This window comes from Aulonocara stuartgranti, assembly GCF_965226115.1.
Source record: "Aulonocara stuartgranti genome assembly, chromosome: 7".
Classification (NCBI taxonomy): Eukaryota; Metazoa; Chordata; class Actinopteri; order Cichliformes; family Cichlidae; genus Aulonocara; species Aulonocara stuartgranti.
Genome location: NC_138945.1, coordinates 22,622,108 through 22,649,239, shown reverse-complemented (window position 1 = coordinate 22,649,239; position 27,132 = coordinate 22,622,108). Strand labels below are relative to the sequence as shown.

The 27,132-nt window shown below is 38.7% G+C and overlaps 2 protein-coding genes across 2 annotated transcripts in view; one reads left to right on the top strand and one right to left on the bottom strand.

Annotated features, from left to right (window-relative positions):
- The window catches only part of pappaa (pregnancy-associated plasma protein A, pappalysin 1a), a 105,850-nt gene extending 94,731 nt beyond the window's left edge, over positions 1–11,119 (top strand). Inside the window, exon 22 of the mRNA XM_082542046.1 lies at positions 5,203–11,119. Within this exon, the coding sequence (XP_082398172.1) occupies positions 5,203–5,307 (105 nt within the window). The 3' untranslated portion in view covers positions 5,308–11,119. The remainder of the gene's footprint in view (positions 1–5,202) is intronic.
- A 4,711-nt stretch (positions 11,120–15,830) lies between these two features.
- Positions 15,831–27,132, bottom strand: part of astn2 (astrotactin 2) — a 298,339-nt gene continuing 287,037 nt past the window's right edge. The window contains exons 21-23 of the mRNA XM_082542727.1: positions 22,044–22,144; positions 20,811–20,994; positions 15,831–17,797 (exon numbers count right to left, since the gene is read on the bottom strand). Of these exons, the coding sequence (XP_082398853.1) occupies positions 17,560–17,797; positions 20,811–20,994; positions 22,044–22,144 (523 nt within the window). The 3' untranslated portion in view covers positions 15,831–17,559. The remainder of the gene's footprint in view (positions 17,798–20,810; positions 20,995–22,043; positions 22,145–27,132) is intronic.

Here is a 27,132-nt window from a genome sequence, read left to right as displayed (position 1 = left end):
TTTCCACATGGAGGCCAGTGTACTGTGATAGAATTCAGATTTTAATGGCATAGTTTCCTTTAATTCCTACTATTTATTTGTATGAGTATGGGGAGCAAGGACTGAAGGTGGACTGGGCAAAAAAGCATGAGAGAGAGGGGAATATAAAGAGCAGGGCTTTTCTACACAGCTGAGCAAAGGTAGTTACACAGCTGGAGGACACACTCCCCACAGGTTTTAGGGGTTTAGGCTGGTAACGGATGCCAAGTGCTTGCATTTGAATTGCCAAAAGTTAGTTATGTGTTCTTTGGTTCTTAAGTGGCTCTTTTTCCTTCCATATCTAATCTGTAACAACTTTATTTTTGCCCATTGTTCTTTCTGTCTCTCGCTCTCATTCCAATTTTGTATTTATAGCATAAGTCTGTGACTTTTAATTTAAATTTCTTAATGGCCTCGGTTATCTCAGACTCATATACTTGTAAGATTTCACTGATAATTAATTTTTAGGTTTTTCAGTACACTAGTGCTCTTTGTGCTGTGACAAACAATTCTTTGAAATCTTCAGACCTGTGAATGTAATATATGAATGTAGGAGCATGAACATGCCACTGGTTAGGTTTTGCTTATATCTTAAATTCTAGATAATAATAATTCTAGACTGAATAAGAAAGCAAAACATCTGTATTAACACACTCTAATCTATAATGACATGTAAGCAGCCATATATATTTTTATATTTCCCTCTAATAATCTTATTTATGTAATTTACGTAATAAACAGTTTGGTATCTCTAGATAAGCCATTTCCCTTTCTCCCAGCCCTTTGCCCAAAAAGCCACCTTCTTTCCTTTAAGCGCTGGCTTAAACGCACAAACTGCAAACACAGACATGTCAATAGGAACTCTGTTATTTCGTCCTGTTCCTGAAATTGAAGGATGTGGCTCTGACAAAGTCTGTGTTCTTCTGAAGGGCTTTCATGTTGCTGTCAGTGGGTGTCCTCGCACAGGCCTTCTCTAGCCCAGGGACATAGGGCAGCACGATGGCCCCCAGGCCCACAAGGCCAGTCAGTCAGTCTAATTTCCCAGCCACCCTGAGAGAACCTTAAGTCAGGGCCAGATGTGGCAGCTGGCGCAGCCACCCTGGAGGTCAAGGTCAAAGGAAACCATGTCAAATTTGCCACCCACCATCACTCTCTAGATTGAGAGATAAACAGAACTGCCCTTGGAGGAGAAATAAAGGAATGGGAAGTGTATTGAGATATTGTGCTGCAAGAGAAGGGGAATAATAAAGCAAGACACAGCAAGCGAGACACTCCAAAACAAACAATGTGGAAGTGTGAAACTCAGAATTTTTGTAATTAAACTAGGAAAGAGTTGTACGGGAATGAGGAACCCCATGTTCTTGGCTTCAAAATGCTACAAAGGAAACTCTGGTCATGCATTTGACAGCTGTTTTTGAAGTGTGTCTGGCCTTGGGCTTGTAAAGTCATCACACGTAGGCCTCATTTTCTCAGAGGAGTCTGGGCACTGCCCACCTGGCCCTGACATTAAGAACACCGCCCCCACACATAAACAACTTATTTTATACCTAATTTCAAAGGAGAACCTGCGTCACTGCTCCTCTGTGACTAGCATGCTCCCCCACAGACCCGCTGTCAATAAAGTCCCAATTCTTAAAATTATTGCCCCTATTTTATGTCATTTGGCACCAATGAAGGTATAACATTTTGGTTGTAAGCATTTTCTTTTAACTGCAATCTAAAGCAATTTCAAATTTTGCTTTTCTAATTTTTTTTTAGAAAAGTACTATGAAATCAAATTTTTTATATATATATTATAAGGCTAGCACGCCTTATTTCAGTCATGCAAGCCTTGAAGCGGGTCACTGACCCCTGGAAACTACTGGCCACTGTGGAAAAGTGTATAGTAGATGTATAATACAAGTTGCTGGCAGCTGCTAGTGTGAAACTGTCACAAACTGGTATGTAGCGGTATATGGCATATTGGTAAATGGCGCTACACAGAAAATCTCTTTGCAAATGCGTCGGTTTCTAGCAGGTAGCTGCAGTCACCAGAAGTTTGCACAATCACCAACTACTAGTGAGTACAAGTAGTTGACATTAGTTTCCAAATTATTGTTAGACAGTAGCTCTCGCTGGTCAGGAAGACTACTGTCGTATCTGCAAACACTCATCAAGTGGTAATGAAATTCTGTACAATGTAAACTGTACACTGGATATGAGCAGATTCCATGCAAAATGAAACGTGTGGCTGAGGAAAAAAGGCTATGCATTAGAATGCTTGACTCCAAACTAAATGCTGTTCCTTAACACTGCAACCAACACATTTCAAAAGATGCAGTAGCCAAATCAATGCTACAGGGTGTTTTTGGTGCAGCACCCTCTTTTTGACTCACTGGAGATAGCCAGCAACCTCCAAAAACCACTTTCCAAGCGATCAGAGGATACATATTTTTCCTAGCCACTGGAAGCTGGTTGACTGATCTTTACGCCTTTGTGGCTGAAGCTGTAATAGCTTAGAGACTGTTTGCTTATCAGCAGGCCACCTTTCTTCCAGTTTTACCTCACTCTCCCAAGCTTTGGACCTCTGCACTACACAATTCCATTATAGTTAAACTGAATCTAATGAAAACTATCAGAAACTTGAAGATCTGATAAAATTGTTTAGTTGTAGACAGGAAATCAATCAGTGTGTGATTGTAGATCAAATTAAGTTTTTAACAGCATCTTTTAGTTAATGGGAAATTCAAATTTTTAGATAGTATGAGCTCATGGTGTAATTTGTAAGATGGCATAGGAGTAGTCTCAGTAATTATACAGCAGCTACTCCGTATTTAGTTAATAGCACAATGATCCTCTCCTGGAAACAACTCATCCTCTAGTAGCCAGATAGCTTTCACTAATAGCTGTCTTTGTCTTGAGACGTGCTGTTAGAATCTGCTGGTTGCACTGACCAGGTTCTATACATTTTCAGTGTATACTGAAACTCATTGTGCAAAAAATGAAGTATCAGTCTGCTCTAACGTGAAAGAAATGACATTGATAGCAAGCCTAGGACAAAATGCAGACATCCTTGGTTCACCGGCTGCCTTTCACTGCTTGGACCACACGTGTTTCTTGTTTGGCCTGCAGATGAAGGACACATTTTGTGTACCGAATCAGCTGAAGCAGGCCCCCCAAGAGGTGGGCAGACAAGTCAGCAGCAGCTGGTGCTAGTGACGCATTACCATCGTTATCTAGTGACGTCAAAGCCAGAGGCAATGTCCACTGATCTTCCGGTTCTGTGTTCACCTGCAGGATTTCACTTTGACATAAGACTATCAGAAAAAACAAGGGGATCAATTGCTGTAATAGTATGGTTAATATCATGAGTCTTCTATGAGCAGAAAATGTTGAAAAAAAGACCAAACACTTACCTAAAGTCACCTCATAGTAGAATGACACTACTGTTTGATGGCATCACATAAAGTACTGCAAATTTCTAGCATGAAAAGACTTGTTAGATGTAATTGCCCATTAGTTTCATGGTGCTACCCTTCTCAGACATTTTTTTTTCTTATTTTCATATTTTACCACCCCAATTTCAAAAAAGCTGGAATGTTGTGTAAAATGTAAATAGAAACCAGTTGCTGGACATTTGGGAGAGGAATGTTGTCCAGTTCTTGTCTGATAGAGGATCCTAGCTGCTCAAACAGTCCTGGGTCTTCTTTGTTGTATTTTTCTTTTCATGGTTCGCCAAATGTTTTCAGTTGGTGAAAGATCTGGACTGCAGGCAGGCCAGTTCAGCATCTGGACATTTCTACTATGAAGCCATGTTGTTTGACAGGCCTTGATTAAAAACATGTCATCCATATGGGAGTATATATTGCTCTAAAACTTGTATATGGCATTCAATATCGATGCATCTTTGCAGATGTGCAAGCTGCCAGTTTACACATCTCTTATGTATCCCATAACATAAGAGATGCAGGCTTTTGAACTGAGCAGTTACATCAAGTGGGATGGTCCCTTTCCTCTTCATGGTCCAGAGCATACAGCATCCATGTTTTCAGTAAATAAATACAAGTTTGATTGCTGTGACCAAAGAGCAGCATTGAACTTTGGTTCATTTAAAATGATAATATGGCTTCTTCTTTGAATGACAGAGCACACAAAGGATTTCTGGAACTGTTCCTGAAATCATGCACTGATAACAGAATCATGCCAGTTTTTAATGTAGTGTAACCTGAGGGCCCAAAGATATCCAGATCTTCAGCTTTGTCTATAGTGCTCCATATTCTTTTGATAATATTATGTAATGTGTCTTGATGCATGCTCAATCCTCCAGATATGGACATTTCAAATAGTTCATCATCTGGTCATTACTAAGTGATGTGAGTGGCTTCCTGTCCTCCATGCTGATGTTGGATGCTAGGGATGCCCAACTCTCTGTGAATGCTACTAATCGTCTTTGATCAGTGGTTGTGATCAACGGTCATGACAATGGACATATTATGATTATGAGACTAACCTCACAGCTCATTGTTTGTCAGTGGTGCTAGTGTCAGTCATTGTGCAAATGTACTGTTTATAAGGTTGGGGAACCCTGCAGTCAGCTGAGACTGAAGAAGTCACTTGGATGAATGATGAAACATTTCTCCACTAAAAACGCTATGTCCAGATGCAAAGAATCAACTTTTTGGGATTATGCATTGTAGTTGATATTTGTTTTGTGTGATTTGGGATCCACTGCCCTTCTATATTCATGAGAAACTCTGCCTGTCTAAGATGCTGTTTTTATGTGGAGTCACATTACTGGATGCTCCCATTTAACTTAATTAGTTGTAAAATGTTCCTGCAGAAAATGGTACAATGGTTTTCTATCTTCTATTGAAAATAAAACATTGCTTTATGAGATTTGCAAATTATTCCATTTTGTGGGTTTTTGGTTTTTTTACACATCGTCCAAACTCTCTTGGAGCTGGTGTTGTACATTGAGGTTATGAAGAAGTGTTACTATAGTGACGTTGAGGATGTAACAGTTTAGCTTCAGGATTAGGTAGGGTTCAGGTTTTGACTAAGAATATTTGGACAACTTCTGTTTTGAGGATAAAGAGCATGTGTTTGTGTTTGTGAGCTTACAACTTCATAAGCATTAAAAAATGGATAGATGGGCTCTAAAGTTGGCAATTACATATGAATTTAAGTTTCTCATTCTCTACGCAGGTGATTCCATTCCCAATGTCCTGTGACTTACGAGATGAGTGTTCCTGTCGGGATCCCAATGCTGTAGAGAACAGAAAGGATGAGCATGTCCACTACCTGGGGTGACCAACCTTAGCAAGGACCCTTTGTTCAACAACCTAGGACCCTTTCCCCAACACCACATAGCCAAAGTGGCTGAGGCAGACTCTCCTTCATCCTCTTCTTGGCCTTCGATTTCCTGCACATGCTGCTTACAAGGCATACCTCTCCATCCATCCATACTGCAACCCCAACCTGCTGAAATGCCTCCATCTCTCCACAACCGAAAGATACAGAAAAGAAGATGGGACTCCATAATACCTTCATTTTTCAGCTTAAAGGAAAGTAACCCCTGCAATACATTAAATCATTAAAGTACACATTAAGCAAAGCAAGAAAAAAAAACACGAAATAAAATGAATTACATGAAGCAGACATTTTTGAAGAAAAAAAAAGAGAAAACAAAACAAAACAAAAAAAAGAACAAAAACAACAACAACAACAACATAACCAAGCCTAGGTAGCATGCCTTTTGTTGAGTTTTGTGCTGGCTTTAGTGTCTATTTTAGTGACCTTACTCTACAATCAAGTGATTGAACCAAAGGTATATCAAAATGCATACGTCAAGGATAGCATTGATTGTGTTTCAGAAATATGAAGGAAGTTAAGACAAATGTTAAAAATAATCCTCACACACTCTGAAAGCTTGTTCAACTTTTTTTTTGGAGGGGCTAGAAGTTGGTGCTGGTCAGATATTCTATATCTGTGTGTCACCATAAGTAAAGTGTGTTTCTTCACTGGCACATCAGAGGCTTTAGGTTATTTCGATCTTGGTGGGGAATAAGAGAGCCATGTTAATTTGGAAGTCGCAGATTCAACACACTCACAAAAACCCAAAATATAAAGGCGCACACAAACCACAGCTAGCCACAGAAACAGTTTCCGAAGACAATTTCATAAGTATAGCGCAAAATCCCAAAAGCATAGTGAAAACATTTTAGGGCTTTCACTACTGCCCATCTTCACATAATAACATTTAACTGGGTTAGACAGCTTTGTCTTCCTTGCTGCTTAAAGTACCTCTTTACAGCATTCATTCACACTTGTATGTTTGCTCATAATACATTTTCTCACATTAACATAGACTGCATTAGAACACATGTTGACAACACCACATATAAAATGCACTAAGAACTTTAAAAGAAATCCAGAACCTCAATTGTCCTTGCGTCTTTCACCTAGTAACCCCCCCCCCCCCCCCCCCCCCCCCCAAAAAAAAAAGAAAAGAAAAATACAACATACATTGATCACGACTTAAGGAATGTCATCGATAACACCTCACTTTGGGCTCGCATGATTTTAGTTTCAGTTTCAACTCACCCCTTGCGACGCTTGATAAGAACTTTGTTACCTCAAGCCCCGATTCAAACAGTTTAAACTGAAATTAAAAACATCCCAGTCCTTCTCCGAATGTAGTAAGTGCTTTCCTGTAGTCTGTGGCTTCCTTGAGCACACAGTACTGCACAGCACAGTCACACAGGAGTACCGAGTTGAAGGGGTGGATATAGTCTGTGAGAGAGAGCGTAGGTCAAAGACCATATCTGCCCCACAACACATTGCTTATGTACGCAATCATATAAACAGGTTCTCTTTCTCTCCCCCTCAGGACTATTGGATGCCGTAGTATTCTAGCTCTGCAGGCAACAAGGTTGTACATGAAAATGACATTTGGATGTATATGTCAACACGCCATTTGCAGTCACAACACAATCAAAGCTCCCTACGTTTTCTGGCTGTGTCGTCTTTAAGTAATTTTTAAAACTATTCTCTTCAGTACAAAGTGCACTTGCTTGTTCTGATCAGCTCTTCTCAGTATTGTGAATCTTGGGTTTTCTGGCCCCATTGTGCTAGATTTTGTCAGACTACACGGCTGCTACAATAGCACGGTATCTTATTACTCTTCTATCCAAACACATACACACGAGTTTTATTCTCATGCACATTTGATAATGAAGGCTGCTTAGCATATTGGTCCAATGTTTGCTGCTCCTATTTGGCTGAAATCATATTCATGGCTTGAATATACATTTAATTTCATTAAACTTGGGCCAGTGGCACAGTCCCTGTGACAAACATTAGGCTGCTATAGAATTCCAGATCATTCTCATAAATACGTGGTCCTAAATTGTAGTGTCAGCGCAATAGAACCAATAAAACAAGTCAATACCAGAACATATAAAAAAAGTCAAGGTATTATTTTCCACCAAATATAAAGGAAAAAAATCAAGATATTGTGTAAATATTGCTATATGTTCTTGGACAGGAGGGTTTTTTGTCCTTTTTCATGCATTTCATTTTAACAAAATGTCATATTAAATCAGTGTTTCTACTATTGACCTCAGTTACTGCACTTTCTATCTGTCATGTAAGAGGGGAAAAGTAAATATTTCAAAAATGTTTAGACGCTGCTATTGTCAAAATGGTGACCTGAATCAAACTGTATGATATTTGGCCATTTGACTCCTTGTGTTGCTATTCTGTTGTTTTGTTTTTTTCCTTTCTTGTATCTGACCTATATGGTGCATTTGATTTTATTAATGAAGTATGGAGGTGCTGTCGTTGTGAAACATATATCCCTTTATGCATAATCCAATGAAGCCCCAAATCCAAGACAACTGGATACACATTAGTACACATTTAAAAATAGTTATCACGTAATTAAGATCTAGTTAGATTAAAATTTTATTTATCTTTAGTTTCCTTGGTGTTTGTGTAATATGTTATCTAAGGCCGAAGGTGAACGTTGTGCCAGAGAAACCAAGAGATGTTGAAGAAGCGTGTAAATGAAGAAATTCCCGTTAACAGGGACTCTTGAAAGTCTTTGTAAAGTCATTTACAAAGACTTTTAAGATTGCATTTAACACTTTATTGAATACCATATAGTCCTGGTAAAAATGTCTTATATTATATTATCAAATTATATGTAATATTAGTACTCCAGATTCTGCTGCTTTACACAAAACTGTCACCAGTGGGGGGAGACTGACCTACATTCACTACGCCATACCAGTAATATGCAGTACTGTGGTTCATCATTTGCCACTGAGGTTACTGGAAAGCCATTCCAGCTGGGATGAATCTGAAACCTGTCATTGGACCCTTTCCTTCACTCTATAAAAAAAGAGTAATCTGTTGTTGCTTCCACATACTTAGAATCATTTAGAAATATCCTCCTCAGCCATTATGTGCATCATCAGCTGATATCTGGATACCAAAACAAGTGATTGTTATCACCAAGAAAGTCTGCAGAATGTGACTGAATGTCAACTTGCAAATTATTTTGTTTATATTTGAAAAGGTACCCATAAGCCATAGCTAACCACGATAGTCATGAGAGAAATTATACAGTCGTGCATTGGATGAGGACGTCACCTCTCTACTGTAGTCATCACACGATCCCTTGCTGTACCTCATGCTTGTAATGTTTGCTGCTTCTATATTTTTGGTATTTTAGCGACATTTTGAGTCTCATAACAATGGTGTAAATAGTAGAACTATTTATTGAGAGTGTTATACTTTTTTAAGTTATATTTAATGTCCATGTAAGTTATTTTTTACGTTGTTCCTATAAACCAACATATTATATATAGGTTGCAAGTCAAAACTGTCATTCTGTCTCTGTTGTCACAGTATATTGTGATCAATGCTGTCAAGCACTGATAAGATATAAACAGTACAATTTAGACCAACAACCACAGAAAGAACTTCTCTCGTTGCTCAATATGTGTAGATGGATATTGCTTGCAAACAGTGATGATTCACCATATTTAAATGTTACTGAGTGCAGTGTATTTTTTTATAATCAAAACTAGAATGTAAACGTTTCATTTTCTTTGTTTCTCATTTTTTGTAAAACACACACAGAGGCAGACAAGCAATACATTCACACACACACATGCAGTGAGTTTTAACCACATAATGGCTGAGTACAACTACAAATAATGTAACAAGTAACGTTTTGAGAAACCATTGTAATGCACAAGGAACAGGCAGCTGAGGACAGAAGAACGTTGGCAAATGGCAAAGAAAGAGCTTGAAAATTAAGGGGAAAATTGGACTGGAGGTCAGTAGGCAGGTGATGGTGAGCGTTCTTGGATGGCAGAAAAGTAGAAGGTGGGTAGGGGCAGAGGTAGGAACGGGTGGACTGCTTTTCCTGGCCTGTCTTGCTATTTGTCCAGGTGTGAAAATGTGTACTCACAGAGGCTGCCCCTAAGCCAGAGGTGGCCAGCCTGACTGGCAACACGCCGAGGCCAGTGAGTCAGAGTTTCTCCCGGGGTTGGCAACCATATCTCTCTGGGACTCCTACCACCCCTCCCACCCCCTTGCTACCTCTACCTCCCCACACCTCGACACACTGCCTCATCTGTCACTGTCAGGCATGCCTGTTTAGGGCAAGCAGGGTCAAGCTTGCCCTGTGAAAATTAGAGAGGATGTTTGCCCAGCTTACAGAGTCTTTTGAAGCTAGGCTCAAGCAACAACAGTTCGCCTCACCTACAGCATATGCTTATCACATAATATGACGTTTATGGCAACGTTTTTTGCAAGGCTTTAGTAATTCTCCACATCTCCATCAACAACTGTTTGTTTTTTGCTTTTCATTTAACACCTGGCTTTTTATGTTATGTTAAAAAAAATGTCGGAAACGTTGTGTCTAACTCATTTAAAGTGCAGTGGAGAGTGCGAGAAAGTGTGTCTAAATACCTAATGTTTTTGCACAAATCTTTGTGGAGAAAAATACTGGTGTGCCATCTCGTAAGAAATTGTCTATGCGTGTTGTAAGACATGAAGTACCTCTCACAGGCCTCTTGTTATAGAATGGTCCCTTATCTGTTTCCTAAACCTTCAGTAGATCAATTAAAAAAAAAAAAAAAAAGTTGGATTGCCCTTTTTTTCTGAGTTGGACCTACAAAAAAAAGTGTATTTGCATAGTATGTGGGTATCTAGTGGTATTACTGCAATGTTTCGTACTCAGTTGCTCAACAAATATATTTTAAGATGTAAATAGTAATATTATATGATGATTGTATTTGCAAACCATGTACTAACTGTTTGGGAGTAGGTCTCCGATTGATTTTTATCATAACTATTATACAATGAAATGAACCGTGAAATGTTGTGCATTGTGTCAAAGTATCACCTGCAAGACAGAAAAAAAAAAAGAAAAAAAAACTAAACAAAAAGCAAAAAAAAAAAACCCACAAAAAAGTGATGCTTTACCACACCACTTGTCTGCATTTATTTGTTCCTAATGGCTTAATTCTAGTACTGTTGTCAGCTGTCTTAACCATGAATTGAATTTATCCATTGTGTAATAAATTATTTGTTTTTTAGATGAATAATATCATAACAATTTCTTAGCAGTCTGTTCAGATTCATCCTCATAATTAAACTTAACATTATTATGTATTGAAAAGTTCCTTTCACATTTGTCTGAGTTGACTGACACTAACCAACAAAAATTTCATTTATCTTCATACTGTATGTTACTGAGTCTTATCCATATGCTTTTGTGTTTGCTGAGAATTTCACCGACACTGTAAAGGTAGCCATCAAACTCAGTGGGCCCTTGCTCCCTCAGATGACCTCCTCTCACTTTTTTTCTTACACAGTATGCACTTTTCAGGCACATATACAACAGACTGGACTTTTATGTTTCAGCCGATTGTTCTCTCTGTTGTCACAGTTGCAATTATATATTTTTTGGTGCTCTGGTACATTGCAAAACATGTCTGATATGTGCTATATTTTCATAAAAGAGTCATAAAGATGAGTATCATGTTCATTTTGCTGTCATTTATTGTGTAGAAATAAAACACTGGTTAAAGTGAGCATAATGCTGGATGTCTGTGGTCTGTTTTTTTTTTTAAAAGTTCCAATATTTTTTAATCATTGACAGACAACGCTGCATAGACAAAAAGATGTGGGTCCAGCCTTGTAAGTAGCTAGCAACTTCCTTTTGTCAGTGTGTAAGAAGCTTGAACAGATTCAAGCTTCAGTATAAAACCTTTCCAAATGCTGTCCCCAAATTTCAAGGAATTTCAGGTCATTCCTTGAAATTAGATTAGCTTGCTAGGTCTACGCTATAGGTAACATCAGCTGGAAGCAGCGGGCCCTCATGGGGTTTAAATCACACTCAACACTGCACTCCATAAGGGTCCCCAGGCTAGACTCCAATGCAACTTGAGCCTACTTTGGAACATGACAGAGAGACATATAAACAAAGCCATACTGACTTGGATGCCTCTCAGCTTAATACTGTGCTACTGTGCCAGCCAAACCAATGCGAGAGGCTGTAGCTCAGGTGGTAGACCAGGTCATCTACTAATCAGAGGGTTGCTGATTATCAGATACTTTGCTATCTGATACATCCATCATAGCATGAATGCATGTGAATGTCAGATAAAAAGCAATTGCAGACAAAGTCCATAGAAGAAAGTGCTTGTGCGAATAGTTGAATGAGGCAAGTTGTGTAAAGTGCTTTGAGTGCTAAGAGTAGAATAGCGCTATATAAGAACCAGTCCATTTACCCATATGGTAAATATTGGATGAACAGAAGACCATGTCCACCTTGACCACAAAGGCCCTGGTAGCTCAGTGCTATAATATCAGATAATAGAATAAAGCAACTCAAAACTGGCATCTGGTGGACACAGCAAAATGGCTCTGGAAAACGAAAGCTACTAATACCTCATTTCTAACTGGTCACCCACCTTGCATAATAAGGTGGCCACAGGAACTATGATGGAAGACCAAGTTCCTGCATGGACTGTGCCATGGACAGTGTTGGGTAAGTTACTTTAAAAAAAGTAATTAATTACTAATTACTTAGTCAATATTGTATTTAAAATACTTATCTAATTACTGTGTCAGAAAAGTAACTTAATTACTAAATAAGTAATTTAACTAAATACTTCTTAAAATCCCTATAAACCTTGAGTGGGCAAACAATAGAAATTAAACTCTTTAAATAATAAAAAAAAATTTTTGAAGACGGAGACTCTACAGTCTGCAGATGTAGCATCTCCTCCACAATATAGCCTGCAATCATTTTTTTAAGCTCACCTTCAGACGCTTTCTGTGCTGCTGAAGTAAAATCAAGGTTTATATATTTTATTTATTGTTTACTCTATTTAATTTGTAAAATATGTGTACACACACACACACACACACACACACGTAGAAAAATATTTAGTATACACATCCAGAAATGCATATACTATTATATATTGTACATATATTTATTAGTTTCAGATGTAGCCATTCTTGTATTTTGCTTGTTACATTATTGTATTTTGCACAACTCTGTTGCTTGTGAAGCTCGCACACAAGAATTTCACTCACATGTACTGTACCAGTGTACCTGCACATGTGATGTGACAATAAAAGTGATTTGATTTGAGGTTTGCCTGCTTAGCAGGAGTTGCCGTGGAGTTATCCATGGATGATGAACAAGGATCACTCAGAAGTGTTCATATTACTGTAATATTCTCGTCTGCTTGTTTCAGAAAAGTGAAGAGACGGGAATATGTCCATTTCATAAAACAGCCACTCGCTTCAGCCGAGTCCGACATCTTCCGCTTTAGAATACGACTATGCAGCAAACTGGCGCGAAATGACGTGAACCTGCACTACAGCGATGTTAAAGCGGCAGAGTTTACTTCTACGTTTAGAAGATAAATTATTGAAATTAAACAATGATATTCAGCGAGTTTAATTATTTTACAATGTAACGCAAGTACCTAATACCTAAAAATGAACAGTAATTAGTTACTCTACTTTTTCAGTGGAAAAGTAATTTAATTACAGTAACGCGTTACTTAGTAACGCATTATACCCAACACTGGCCATGGATAGATGCAAGAAGTGGCTGACATCCAGAAATCCAGGCAGTGACTAGAAAAGGCTAACATGAAGGACAACACACAGGCTCTGATCATGGCAGCACAACTACAGGCCTCACTATCCACCACATAGTAGCAGGATATAAGTGTACCAGTACATCTTTAGATTATCCGATCCACTTCTAATCCAGCATATGGGAGACACCAGTGAAGGTGTTGAGAACAACAGGGCTGACATCCCAGTTTTTGGCAGACAAGCAGCTTCTAGCCAACAAACCAGAAAATGGTGGTTGACAAGGAACAGATGTGGCAATTCCAGCGGATAACAACAACAGAAAGAAGGAGCATGAGTCTCCCCTAGGAAAACACTTGGGGGAAGGAACAAATGGAGAAGATTTGGAAGGTAAAGCTTAAAGGGGTCCCTGTGGTAATAGGAGTATGAGGAACTGTGACTCCAAAGCTGGAAGTGTGGCTCCAGCAGATTCCAGACACAAAATAGAGGTGCCTATCCAGAAGAGTGGAGTCCTAGGAACAATTAAGATACTGCGCAGAATCCTCAGAGTTCCAGGCTTATAGGAGAGGACCTAAGCTTTAATGCACACAATGGAAGATTTTTTATATAGAACTCATTCTTGTTCATTCTGTCATCCTTCATTGATACATTGGCATGGAAATGTGAGTGGTGCTCTTGGCTCTTGAATGAGCCTAATGGCCCAGTTTGTGAGAATGAACATCAAACTACTGATTTTTAAAGTGCGGTTAATGTTGCATGACTGGAAAGAAACTGGATCTGAGCGTAAAGGAATAGTTTGTCGAGGGAGGTGGAAAGAGAAAATGCTTCCCAGCAGCTCACATGAAGACCTTCAGTTAATGACATAATTTAGTGTAATTCATAGGGGATAGCTGGTAGTTCAGTGACTGATTTCCCCCTTTCCAACTCAATGTAAATATTTTTCTGCTAGAGCATGCAGTAAATTGGGTAAAACTTAAGAAATAACAGAATTGCACTCTATTCTACAATTGCTTACAGCCATTTTCATCAGCGCCTCATTTTCCTTTCATTCTAATTAATTGTGATCCAGTTATTGCTCCGATATTGTGCAACTTCATTGTAGTGGTTTGCATACCATGGGCTTCTCTCCTGTGAGGTCCGTGTCATTTCAAGTCGGGCACATTAGTCATATGAGCCACATTTAATTAGCACAACCACAACTATAAAACACCATCTGTGTGTTGATACATGCTGGATATTGATAATCAATACTGCTTACTCCTTCAACCTAATTTTAATTAATTAGATGAAACAAAGTACAATGTAAATTCAAACTATTGTTCCAGTGTAATAAAATCGTGCAAAGACAGATGCTTAGAATAAACTGATTATCTTTTTTTTTGCAGAATTTTTCTGATTCAGTAGCCTGGCAGCATTGGCAACCTTAGTTTACATAATGTTACATCTAACATTATTTTAACAGGTCGTGCTTCCCACATAATTGACTATAGGGAAAACTGCTTGAATCCAAGTGATGTAAATTCCATCATCCACAGGTGAAAACCAGGCAATTTGTGGATGTCAGCCTCATACTCCAATTGTTTGGGTGGACTTGTTTGGCAGAAATCATACAACACCACACTAAACATACATACGTCCTTGAGGCAGACTTCAAGTGGATGTGACACAAGTATAGCAGACATTAATAGTCATCCATGGTGTCTGCAGCAGTCATAATCACTACTTCGGTTTACCATGTCAGCATGCTAAATTTTGTGAAATACCACAAAACATAAAATAAGTGGAAGGTGCTTTAGCTGTGTAGGTAACAGGTCATAAAACAAGGACTACTGAGTGATGTCAGTGCCCATATAATGGACGATGGATCCATGGTTTTTAAATGTTTGAAAAATCTTTGTAATTCTTCAAATAGTTCTTGAGATACGGCACTCAAAACATCCAATATCAAGCTTTTGGATGATCTAGAGGAAAATTACTGTGGATCATTAGTCACTGGCTTTGAAGATTTTTGGAGACCATTACGTACAATTTCATGGTGATCCTTCAAACACATGTTGAGATACTTTATTTTGGGCAGAAAATTACAGGGCTACACATAAACTAACACTGTGTAAAGTCTCATATCCTATCAGATATGGTTAATATTCTTCCACAGGTGGAATATTACCCCATAGGCAAAGGCATATGGATAAGTTGAGTAGGTGCAGATATTTCAAAAGATGCAGTACTTTCCAACAACCATCATCAGTTGTGAATGTTTTAACACGAAAAAACGTTATACTTACCACAGAAAAAATGATTTCATGAACACTATATGTTTTAGATATGGGTTTACACGTTTTCTTTTGAAAAACTGAGCAATATTAAACAAGGAAGTGTGAGCGTATCAAATCTGAAAGTACTCAACAGGCTTTTAGGTTTGAAAGTTGTGACAATTATCCAATCACTCACAGTAATAACTTTGCGAGCGTTATTGTGTTGGAAAGACACATCAAAGTCCCCTTGTCTCTCTGGTTTTTTTTTTATGGATTGCATTAGTTACCAGAAACTGACGTTAACTGAAAAATATGCGCTTCCAAACAAAAGTATTTTTAATTACAACAGTACAATCGCACACCAGGTGGAAAATAACTACCAGGTGGGAAATAACCAATAAAATGAAAATGGGGAAAGCGTTACAAAAAAAAATAAAAAAATCAAATACACAAGGAAAACATTTTATTTGCAGATGTGGCAAAAAAAATTGGAATACATGTTTGTTGTGGGTTTTAGCCACTCACGATGACTGAGTAAGTGGTTCAGATCTGTCTGAGACCCAGGTCTAAATCTAAACGATTAAGTCTGTTGTAGTGGAAAAAGAAAGATCCTCTCATTTTATACATGTTGTTTTTTTATATTTCACATTCTTCAGAAAAAGACAAAGCCACATAATAATACACATATTTTTTTTTACAATTGAAAATTTACAATATAATAATTTATTATTACAATTCATACAACATGAGATGAACATATTGAAAAGGCATTGTTTATCTTCAGTTAAACAATATCCATGGCTTTGAAGATATGTTATTGGACTGAAAAACAAGAAGATTAAACAGACCACATGTGATTCCTACAATCACTGATTCTTCACATTTCAGTGTACAGTACCTCATGTTTACATCTGGGTCAGCAGTAATTGTCCTGTTTTCTACTGTTGGGAAAATGTTGGTCAGATCTACAGCTTTATTATCACGCTTGCTATATTTATCTGCAAAAACAAAAATATAAAAAATGTATAAATTCTGCTGTGAGGGCAGAACTTTTGAAAACCAGTTAACATTTTCAGTTTTAGCTTTAGATCTGATATAATCTTAGGTCTGTTACTGCTTCTCTTATATGCGTCTCGTATATTTCCAATTTGCAGGACTTATGCTACAATGACAAGTCGTGTTTCAGTCACAAGCAATAACTTATCATTAGATTACAAACACATTACATGAACTTGCAAAAGTCTAGATATAAGATTCGATTTCATCCACCGCCCCAGTATCAGAATTCTTTATACTAATACTAATAGTCTTATATTACTTAAGTAATATAACATGGCTATAGGTACTGCAGTTCGAGAAAGTCATACAAGAAAATGATTCATTCATTTCAGCAATAAAATTAAAGCTAACTCAAAAGTCTGGATATAATGTCTGAATGCCACCTACTCCGTCTTGCATAATAATTTCACTAGGCAAATATCAATCCTGTTACCACACAAGTCCTTGCTGTTTCAAGTGAATCAATCGAAGGTCATGTAAGTCAAACTACATGCTTTCTCACTTACCGATTTTAAATTCCTGAAGCAAAGTGTAGTTATTCTTCTTAATTAATGTGAACTTAAAAACAAGTAAGTGATTTTGGCTTTAACACAGTTCAGTTTCTCCTTTCGAATGAAGGTAGTAAAGGCAAATAAGTTATACTACGGATATTTCCTTTTTTTCCTCTTTCTTTTAAGTGTACCAGGAAAGCTTCAAAGCACCAAAAAGGAACTATGATCTTACATTCAAAGTATTTAAGTCAACCAGTTTTCTTTTGTCTGAATAATATTTTACATGTTCACTCTGCAGTCTCTCATTGATATGTGCAATCACTGGCATCACTGGAGAAATATGTCAGTTCTGGGATTTTTTTTTCTGGGATAATCTTCTTTCTCATAATAAAAGTAGGCCACACAAAAATATTTTTTTCGGTAGCTTTAACACAACGTCCAGTGAATGAAGTCCTGTGAGAGTTTTTTTTTCTTTCAGCCTCAATCGATTTGCAAAATGCAACAGTCGAGTGAGAGGCAACTGCTGCAGAGTGTACTGAAGAGGTACATCAATCAGTGATGTCATTTTGCAAAAAAAAGAAAAAAACAAAAGACGAACTGCTCATTTCGTAACTCCTGTCTCATCGGAGTTTGGTGCTGCTGTATGTGTTACGCTGTACAGAAATGAGCTTTTCCATGCAGGCAGTGCGACTGTCATGTAAAGAGCCATGCCACATATTGGTGGGAGGTCGTGCCTCTTCACTCCGGCAGTAGACATATGCCATGGTGTCGGTGCGGCTCTGGATGTGGGTGCTGCGCAGGAGGGACCGGCAATAGAGGCTAATCTTCTCCACCCTACGTAATATGAGGTTGGCTTTTCTGTTAAAGAAGATAAAATCACAAAAATATGACTTTTATACTTAAATCATTATGTTTTCTTTCAAGTTTGCTGTTCGCAAAACAACTGCAGATTACATGAGATCGCTGGAGCAAAAATTCTTTTAGAGCAAAAGGAATAATCTTGAAGTTTAGGCAACAATGGACACAAGCAGAATTACTGAACAATTTCAAAAATGTATTTCATAATGAATATATACTAGAGCTGTACAGAAAATCAAGGTACTATACATTATATATTTCTGAGGAATATATATCTAATGTATAAATACCTAAGCTTGTCTGGCTGATGTCCATCTTTCTCATCGTAATAATGATGCTTCAGTTCAAGTCATGACCTCAGTGTAAACCACTTTTACCACCTTTATTCAGTACAAAAAACACTGACAGCAGTAATTTGCAGCAACATGTTGTTTCATAGGCTCTCTCCTGGACTCTGTTGTATTCACTGGGTAAGCAAGTGGCAAGGCTTTAGCTATCAAGTAGTACTATAACATGTTATCATGCATTATGGGAGATGTTTGGTTACTTATTAGAGTCTCTCCAAGTCATATCTTTTGCCTCTAAATTAGACAAAGGTAACAAAAAATACCTTATCTTAAGTCATTATGGTAATGCTGTTGTAATTTTAAAGACCACAGAACAACATTTTGTACCCATGTCTTACCAAATGCATCTCCAACAGAGCAACAGCACATGCTTGTTCTGTTGTTCTATGGCTAGGATTTTTATGGAGCATCAAAGAAAGTCATTCATACAAATTATAAGCAGCTGTTGATGAAAATATCTATAAAATGAATTGGGATTATAAAGGCAACAGATTCATCCAGCAGGCACAAAATGCCCTGGTTTAAAGATACCAGTTTGTTCCTAACAAGACCTATTTTTAATGCATTAAAAAGAAAAGTGGTAAAAAGTTAACACATGAATTCAAACAGAAAAAAAAAAAAAGAATCAGGATTGTGCCTTTATCTGTGTCTCCACATATGAATTGTCTGCACAAATGTCACCAGATTTCAAAGAACTGCATCTGAGTCTCTCCCATCCATCTGATAAGACTGCCGGTCTGGGTCAAAACCAAGACATGCAATGGCGCATTTTGAGTCCTTGGGTGCTGGTTCTGCTTAACAATACATCAGAGGCAGCTGTCTAGAGTGAGTGAAACAAAGAATTTTGTCTCAAACTTCTGGAGTCTGGAGCTGAAGTTTAAGCCATGACTGAACCATATGCCATGTCAGGTCAGCTCAGATTACAAAGGATTTATATATCTACTTATCTATATATATACAGAGAGAGAGACTTTACAATACATATGTATATATATATATATATATATATGCTAAAATGAAAAAGGTCCATACAGAGAAAAACACAATTCACTTTGTTTTGAAAAGCAGTGTCTGCTACATCAACATCTGTCTTTAGTTAAGCAAGGAGTACAGACATCCTTTTCACTTATTCGCTGAAAGGGTGGTGGTGGTGGGGGTGGCATTTTCTCATTTCCCCTAAATTCTTACGTCTGAAACAACAGAATACCAAACACATTATCAAGGCTGACTAGGAAGCACGTGACTCAGGGCATAAAAAACCAAAACAACAGAAAATGAAAAAGGTTGAAAAAGAGAAACTAAATTCATTCAATTATGAAACAAAACAAAGAGATCAAAAACAGAAAGAAGAAAAAACATGCATTTTAAGTTGCGTCTATGGCAACTCCTCGGTTAAGATTTGGCCTTGCATTTATAAATTTCATTAAAAGACTGTTAAGCACTGATTAAGAATGCAGTTTCAGGGCATTCCAGCCGAGGACACTACATAACATTATAAGATGTTTGCATTCAGAGTAAGAGTAAAAGAAAGCATTAACCATGCACACAATGTACAAATACAACCATTGCATGAGGTGCTGTAACAATGGTGGACATGTGGGGGGCCCCTGGGATTCTCAGCTACTGGAGTAGTGCTGACTGTGCTTATGTTTCACTTGGCCATGCTGTTACCTTTTAAAAGGAACCACCAATAGAGTCTGCTTGTAAATTACCACAACGAGGCTCAACCCTGCCAACTTCAGGCAGTAAATAATCTCCACTCACTCCAGCCCTCCACCCCCTCGCAGCTGCCCACACACAAACACGCATAGACAAACACACTATCCAACTACTCCAATGCCTATTCTAAGTCCCAGTGGCTGACCTGTGCCTCCCACCCCCCTTCACCAATCAGAAAGAAGCATAATCAGACCAAAGTTATTCCTTAATTATTATATTATTTATGGCTTGAAAGGAGTACTTTCAGACAGTGGGGGTGGATTAACCAAAACAATGTGCTGTAACTTAAGATCACATGTTGCTAAAATCAGTGCCGGGCCAACTGCCTTCTCAGACTTACATATATCAATGTTTTGTTTTACGTATTTTAAACATTTTGTTTATACTTCCTCTTTTTCTGTTTTGTTGGTTTATACGCTTCTGTTTTCATTTCACCATACAGTCGCGCTGTCTGTTCTAACTATCAGTAGGGGTGACCCTTTAAACGGGGTCATGGGTGACAGGATGTCGGTGCAGTACAGTGCAGACACAGATGAGCTTTTTATGAGAAAAAGAGGAAACGGTGCTGGAGGTTGAGCAGGGTCTTAGCTGAATATCACGTTTAGTGTTTGGCTTGGCTGTCAAACGCTGTTTTGGCATCACCATGGTGATGTAAGGAGCAACTGTAACCCCAAAGGTTTTATGATGACCTTGCCCACTGGCTTTCCAGTAGAAGCAGTTTGGGAGCCTATGTGTGTGTGCATGTTGTGCAATGGTGCTCCTGATTGAGTGTGTGTGAGGGGTGAGGTTACTGACAGACTGGAAAAATAATGAGGATTATTTTTCAAGACAATAAAACATCTGTTACACCTAAAAATCCTCAGATAGTTATAAAAAATGACAATATGTGAAATATCTTTCAAGTCTGCACAGTTAAAAGCTCTGGTTTCACATTCAAATATTCTCACCTGGGGCCTAGCTCATCCTCGCTACGCCAGACAAAGTCTCCGAATTTTTCATAATGAGAATTGTAGTGATGCTGGACTCTGTAGAGCAGTGGAGGAGGAATCTCCATCAGCAAATTGTAGGCCATCTGCTGCTCTTTGCCGCTGGTGTAGCCATTATACAAGTTGTACACCTTGTCTGCAGTTTCTGTCGGGAAGAATAGATGAATGAATTAGAGACTGAAAAACAGAGAGGGAAGAAGTGAGGAAAGTAAATAAGAGATTAAAATTTTAAGGGAATATGTAAAAATACATGCAGAAAACATACAGAATTTTAAACAACAGGGGTCAGATTGATTATCGGCCATGAAAATAAAACTAAACAAAAGAAAAAAGAAAAAAACAAACCAAAAAAACTGCTGTGCATTTTTTTGAAAGGTACGTTATAGATCTACTTCATCCATATTACACATTTATCGGTAGGAATTCTCCATTCAGACTCAAAACTTGTGGAAGACATGTTACATAGCATTTGAGGTGTTATTCAGTGGAGTTGTTTGTAATATAAGCACTCTGTCTTTAGATAAATTCTGAGCTCCACTTGGGCTATTACATTTACCTGACCTCCAAAACGCCACTCAGTCCCTTGCAATATCTAACAGAAGCATTTGCTCTTATATCAGCACATACACGATTGCCTTTCAGATGCCTCTCCTTAATCTGAATTATTTTGGCAGTCGATTACTTGCTCACTTGTTGGATGTACTTGTTTATGCTACTCTTAGGAGACTGTGCTAGTCATTACTGAAATGAACATGCGGGATAGTGTTCATGAATTTGTGCATTTTTAGTAGCAGCTGCCCACCCACAGAACTTTCCACCCCCATTGGTGCATTTTTTTGTGATTACAGCCTCACTCTAATTTGTCCCACCGAGTAAATCTGGCCGTACCTCCTAAAGCACTCTCCTTCCCATATTTTGGATTCTTGAGTACTTTGTTTGACAAATTCTGTCTGCTATAATTAAAAAATTAAATTGACATTACAAATTGGTAGAGTGTGCCTTTACATTTTGCTAACCATAGTGTGCAATCTTGCATGTGCACATTGCATAGGTAAGAGCACAGTAGACAAAGTAGTGGATAAGTAGCCATTCAGGTAAACTGTGATTACATGAAAGCGATGCAAGGAAAAAAGCAATATTAAATAAAGATGAGTACAATAAAGCAGAGTCCCAAAAAATGATGGGTGAGAGTACCTTCTGCTCGCGTGTCATCCACCACTGGACAAGATGTCCGTACTGAGACAAAGCTTGATTCAGAGTAACTACCTCGGCTATCCACTGCATAGAGAGTAAACCTGAAAGTAACAACAACAAAAAAAATAGCACCAGTAAGCACATCATTTATAAGGTAAAATAAGGTACAAGGGAAACAGGTAAGGTACAAGTGAGCAAAAGGTACTCAATATTGATTTAAAGCCATATGTATGTCCTGTCACCAAAGAAAATACATTGTAATTTGTGGTGTTACTTTCAGAGAGTGAGAAAGCATGCACACAAGGGAAGAAATGCTCTTTAAAAAGTATTGCAATTCATTGTCAGCTACAATTTACCCTAAAGGAAAAAAAAAAGTCTAAATTCTCTGTCCAGTTGGCATGTGGTTTCAGGAGGTTGTTGGCAGTTGAGAGATTCAATAAACTACCTGTTTAGCAATTGACTGATGGACACAGGTGTGGCCAACTGATGGGAAAACAGAAATTAAGAAAGGAAGCAGAACTAACAACAATAAAAGAAGGTGAGTATTTTTTTTATAATAAAGCAGGAAATGCAGGGCTCCTGTGGGTCATCAGAGTACCCTTTCTTATTAAGAGGCACCTGAACCATACCCCACCCAGTTGACCAGATATCAACAACCTTCTCTTCCTTCTGCACCAGGAGCTGCTTGACTACATACATTGACCTGGCTGAAGCATGTTGAGAGGAGGAAAAACAGCAACAAAGCTGACCACCTTGGGGAAGTTGGGAAAGGGCTGCAAAAGGGCAGCGAATATGCATAAATTCAACCTGTACAGGCAGATCTTTGGTGGACATCCAGACTTTCAGGCCCATCTAATGACAGGAGCAAGGCTGTTCAAACCTTCCTCCACGCAAGGTAGCACCTGCAAATAAGTGGCTAAGCTTAAGGAACTAACACCTCTTTCAGTTATGGAAAGAGCAAAGGCTTGTAACTGTGAAAACACTGGAAAGGTGAGAGACCTGTGAGAAACCTTTTTGGCAGAGAGTAGGTTGAGCAATACGATGAAATTGTTGACAGAGAAAATAGTTGTGTTACCTTCTGAGTTTGGAATAACAGCTACAAAGTCACCAGAAATGTGGAACCACATCCACAAAGGAATAGGAGGGAAGGACATAGAGCGAGCCTACAGGATGATGATTACAAGGTTTAGTTTTTGAGCAGGCTGAACAGAAAGCAATAAAATCTCTCACATCCCCTCTCATTTCTAGCCTGTCACCATGTGACGTGTGAGTATTAATGTCTGTTGATGTCAGTGAATAACTTAAGTGGCCGAGGAATAAAGAATTACTCAAAGGCGCAGCTTCCTGGAACTTTAACATCTTCCAGTACTTACCTCACCTAACTCTCAACCTCCTGGGTAACCAGCTCAAACTGGATGAACATGGGTGTATTATCAGTCTAATGGTGCAGACCAATAACACTCTGTGAAACGCCACGTTATTGTGGTGTTATTATTTGTGTTATCCCAGAGATCCCAGAGACTATGATGTCAGGGGTTTTTGCCCTGGTAAGGTCTCCCTGAGGAAAATTGGCCCTGAAGGGCAGACAATGAACTATCCACATGATCCCTATGCAAGACCAAGGAATCAAGGGACCACTTTACCTTGTCTGAGACAGGGGTACCAGGGGTGCGCCCTGGAGCCACCTTGTGGCTCAACACCCACAGGAGGCTTTTGCGGTTGAGGCCCAACTGCTGGGGCTGACTCTTGGGAAATGAAACATCATCTCTCTTGTGGGGAAGATATCTGAGCTAGCGTGCCAAGTTGAGAAATACTGGCAAAACATAACCTCACCTGGTGCCTCGATGGAGGCTAAACGACATTGAGTCCAAATGACCCATGTTTGGCACCTTAATTTTTGAGGAGGTATGGTTGCAAGGTGGTTAGAGCATTTGTAGTGGTAATCCCAGGACCCAATGATGGACACAGAAGGGAGCTATCAAGATGAGAAAAGGGTCCTCTCAGGTTTGGTTAGCTTGTGGGACTCCAGGGGCAGCTGACTGGTTCTGGGAGGCCCAGAGGAATGAGGCTCTGCCAGTAGTTAAAGCAGAGCATTTTGCAAGGTGTGGGAGGAGTTCAGTGAGGCCATGGAACAAGACTTTCAATTGGCCTCGAAGCAAGGTTGTCCTCCCAGAAGAGCACAAGGCTGTCCTCCCAGTAGGAGAGACTGTTCAGGATCCCAGGTCAGCTGAGAGACCTGGGAATGCATTGGTGTTGCCCTGGATGACCCTACAGGAGGTGTCCGATGGGAGGGAAGTCTGGACTTCTCTGATTAGATTTCTCCTCCTTTGACCTGGCCCGTGACACGTGGTAGAAAATGGAAGGATGGATCTTGGGCTAAAGGAATTCACTGGCTTCAGGGAGTGCTCTTTATGTGTAATTAACACCAGATTGTCCAGACTGATATCCATGGAAACTAGGGAATTTAAGTCAGTAGAAAATATAAAGGTGCAAACTCATCTGGGAGACACTTTTTGACATCTTCGCACTTTAGATTTGCTTGGCTAAAATGCACAAAAAGGCATCAGCAAGAGAGACACCAGTCAAGCCACTTTGAACCAAAGTACAGAACTGGAAGACAAAATCTGCCATTCTGCTTTAACTTGATGGATGAGAAAGAGAAAAGGAGCTTTTTCTCTCCCGTGGGTTCCATAATAAAAACTTGCTAGAGAGTAATCTTTAAATGAATGCCTTGCCCACTCAGCTGAAGCTCACTCTTGTGTCCTACCAGTCAGGTAATTCAGTACTGTTATTGCTCATTCTGTGGTATAAGAGAAAGGATTTGGTAAAAAACAAGGGGAGAACAGTTTACCGGGCAAGAGGGTCTCTAACACATTTTTCATTCTAGATTTTTGGATCATGAATAGGTAAGTGCATTCTAAATGCAATGTCCACTGGCCTGTCAACAGTAGCTTGGGCTGATTAGCTGCTACACTTATTCTAAGTCAAACCCTGGAGTGAATCAGATCCTTCTGAGGCATTCATGGCTAGAATCAGTAATGGGCTTGCACCATAGGCAGACTCTGATGCAGGAATTGGACAGAACTTACAGTAAAAATAAATAAATAAACTCCAGCAATGCAAATCTCACAGGAATCAATCAAAAGCAGAAGACAAAACCTGGGAGGACAACACACATCAAGGAATCACTGACAAAAATACTGTCCTGTTAAAATGACACCCCATTATAAAGAAGCTTGCAAAACCATCTTCAGCACTACTGTCACTACTGTTAGCAGCAATAATGTTAAGAAATTATTTTCTGCATGATTTTATGAGTCTCTCACACTGTTGTTGAGGACCTTTGACCTAGTCTTCTTTACAACATTGTTTGAGTTTATTGAGGTTTTGGGCATTGTTTCATGCACAGAGCAATTCCAGCATTGCACACTCCAAATTCAATCAGAGCGAAAGTCTAAACACAATAACAGTAAAAGAAATGCGCTTGTGCAGGGTAAATAATGTTGGTGTTTACTGTGATCACATATTATGGACAAAGTTCTCCCTCTATTAGAGGGAATAATAAATAATATCCAGTTATGTGTCAGATTGATTTTTCAAAGAAAGGAATCAAAAGCAATTAAAAGCATAATATTTTTAAACATTGTTTTCTTTGCCAGTGGGAAAATTTTTAAGAAAGTGAATAAAGTACTGAGAAATATTTAAAAGTACTTATAATATTAACTTTATGCTTTCAGAAGTACTTTCACAGTTACCACTGTAGAGACAACAGAATGGCAAAAAGGGAAACCACATAACAGAAACAAAATGAATGACTAAATTGAACTCAAATGTTAAAAACATTTTGACACACATGAAAAATAAAGAATTAAATTAAACTATTACTAATTTAATAAAAGTGGCATTTTTCCTAAGGCCATTTGGATTTGTTTCATGCACTGTGTTTTGAGATTTGTTCCCTTGCTGTCAAATGACTGTTTTGTTTGTAACATGACCTGTTTGGACATTGCTCACATAGTTTGTCTGGTGTTGTTATTCAGCAGGGTGGATGTGGTATTCCCCAAGAACCTCACTAAAGACACACGGACCTCACTGGCTCCTCTGCCCAGCAAAACAATGCCAGCATGTAACAGTCACATAGTTGAAATTATGTGGTCGCATACCGTGCAGATGGCTATAGTAACATAGGGGAGAATGACAAAGCAAAATGCAGTTTGGTAAGCGTGTTGGGAATAAAGATCTGATATTACAAGTTTCATCTTTTTCCTTTTTTAAATTGCTTAAACGGTTGGATCAATGCTAATTTTTCACCCTGCACAATTTCACAGCAATTGCGAGATTCTTATGTACATTTAAAAACCCATTTAAGTCAAAAGATTAAGCCTCTCAGTGGCTCAGCTGTGGAGAAGAATCACATGCATTAATGATTACAGACAGATTTTAAAGAAAATGTTTACGAAATTTAAAAAAAGACATTAAGATCGTCTTGCACAACAACAATACACGGGGGTATTTAACTTCTTAATGGGTCTCATTCATACAATAGTAGAAGCAGAACTATGGGTATAGTGTCCGAACCCCAAAATGGCACTAAGTGATAATAAAGTTCACATAGGAGAAAGAAGCAAATGGCCACCGTCTGGCCTGCCACAAAAATGTCAAATCATCAAGTAAGAGAACTGGCAAGATATGTAAAACCACCAAGACTATCTCCACCTTACCCTAAGAGGCACTTTCCTTTGTCTCTTTGCTTTTCTCTCCACATTGCTTGCATATAGCTCATCACTGTTTATCCCCCATCTCTAATTCAGTGTCTGTCACATCTATTCCAATCTTGTCTGGCTGCACATGGCTTCTTTGGAAGGGGCTTGGTTTTGTCCATGTGCCATAGTTTTGAAAGCTCAGCACACAATGAACTGGACAAATGGCAGATTAATGTTTGAGTAAATTAACAATGTTGCCATTAAGGTAACTATTGTCCTCTAATTTAATGAGACAGTGGAGAGATGGGTGAACAAGAGATGACAAGACCGAAAGCTCAGACACAGCGCAAGGGAGAAGGAGTGAGGGAAAGTGATAGTGAGAGAGG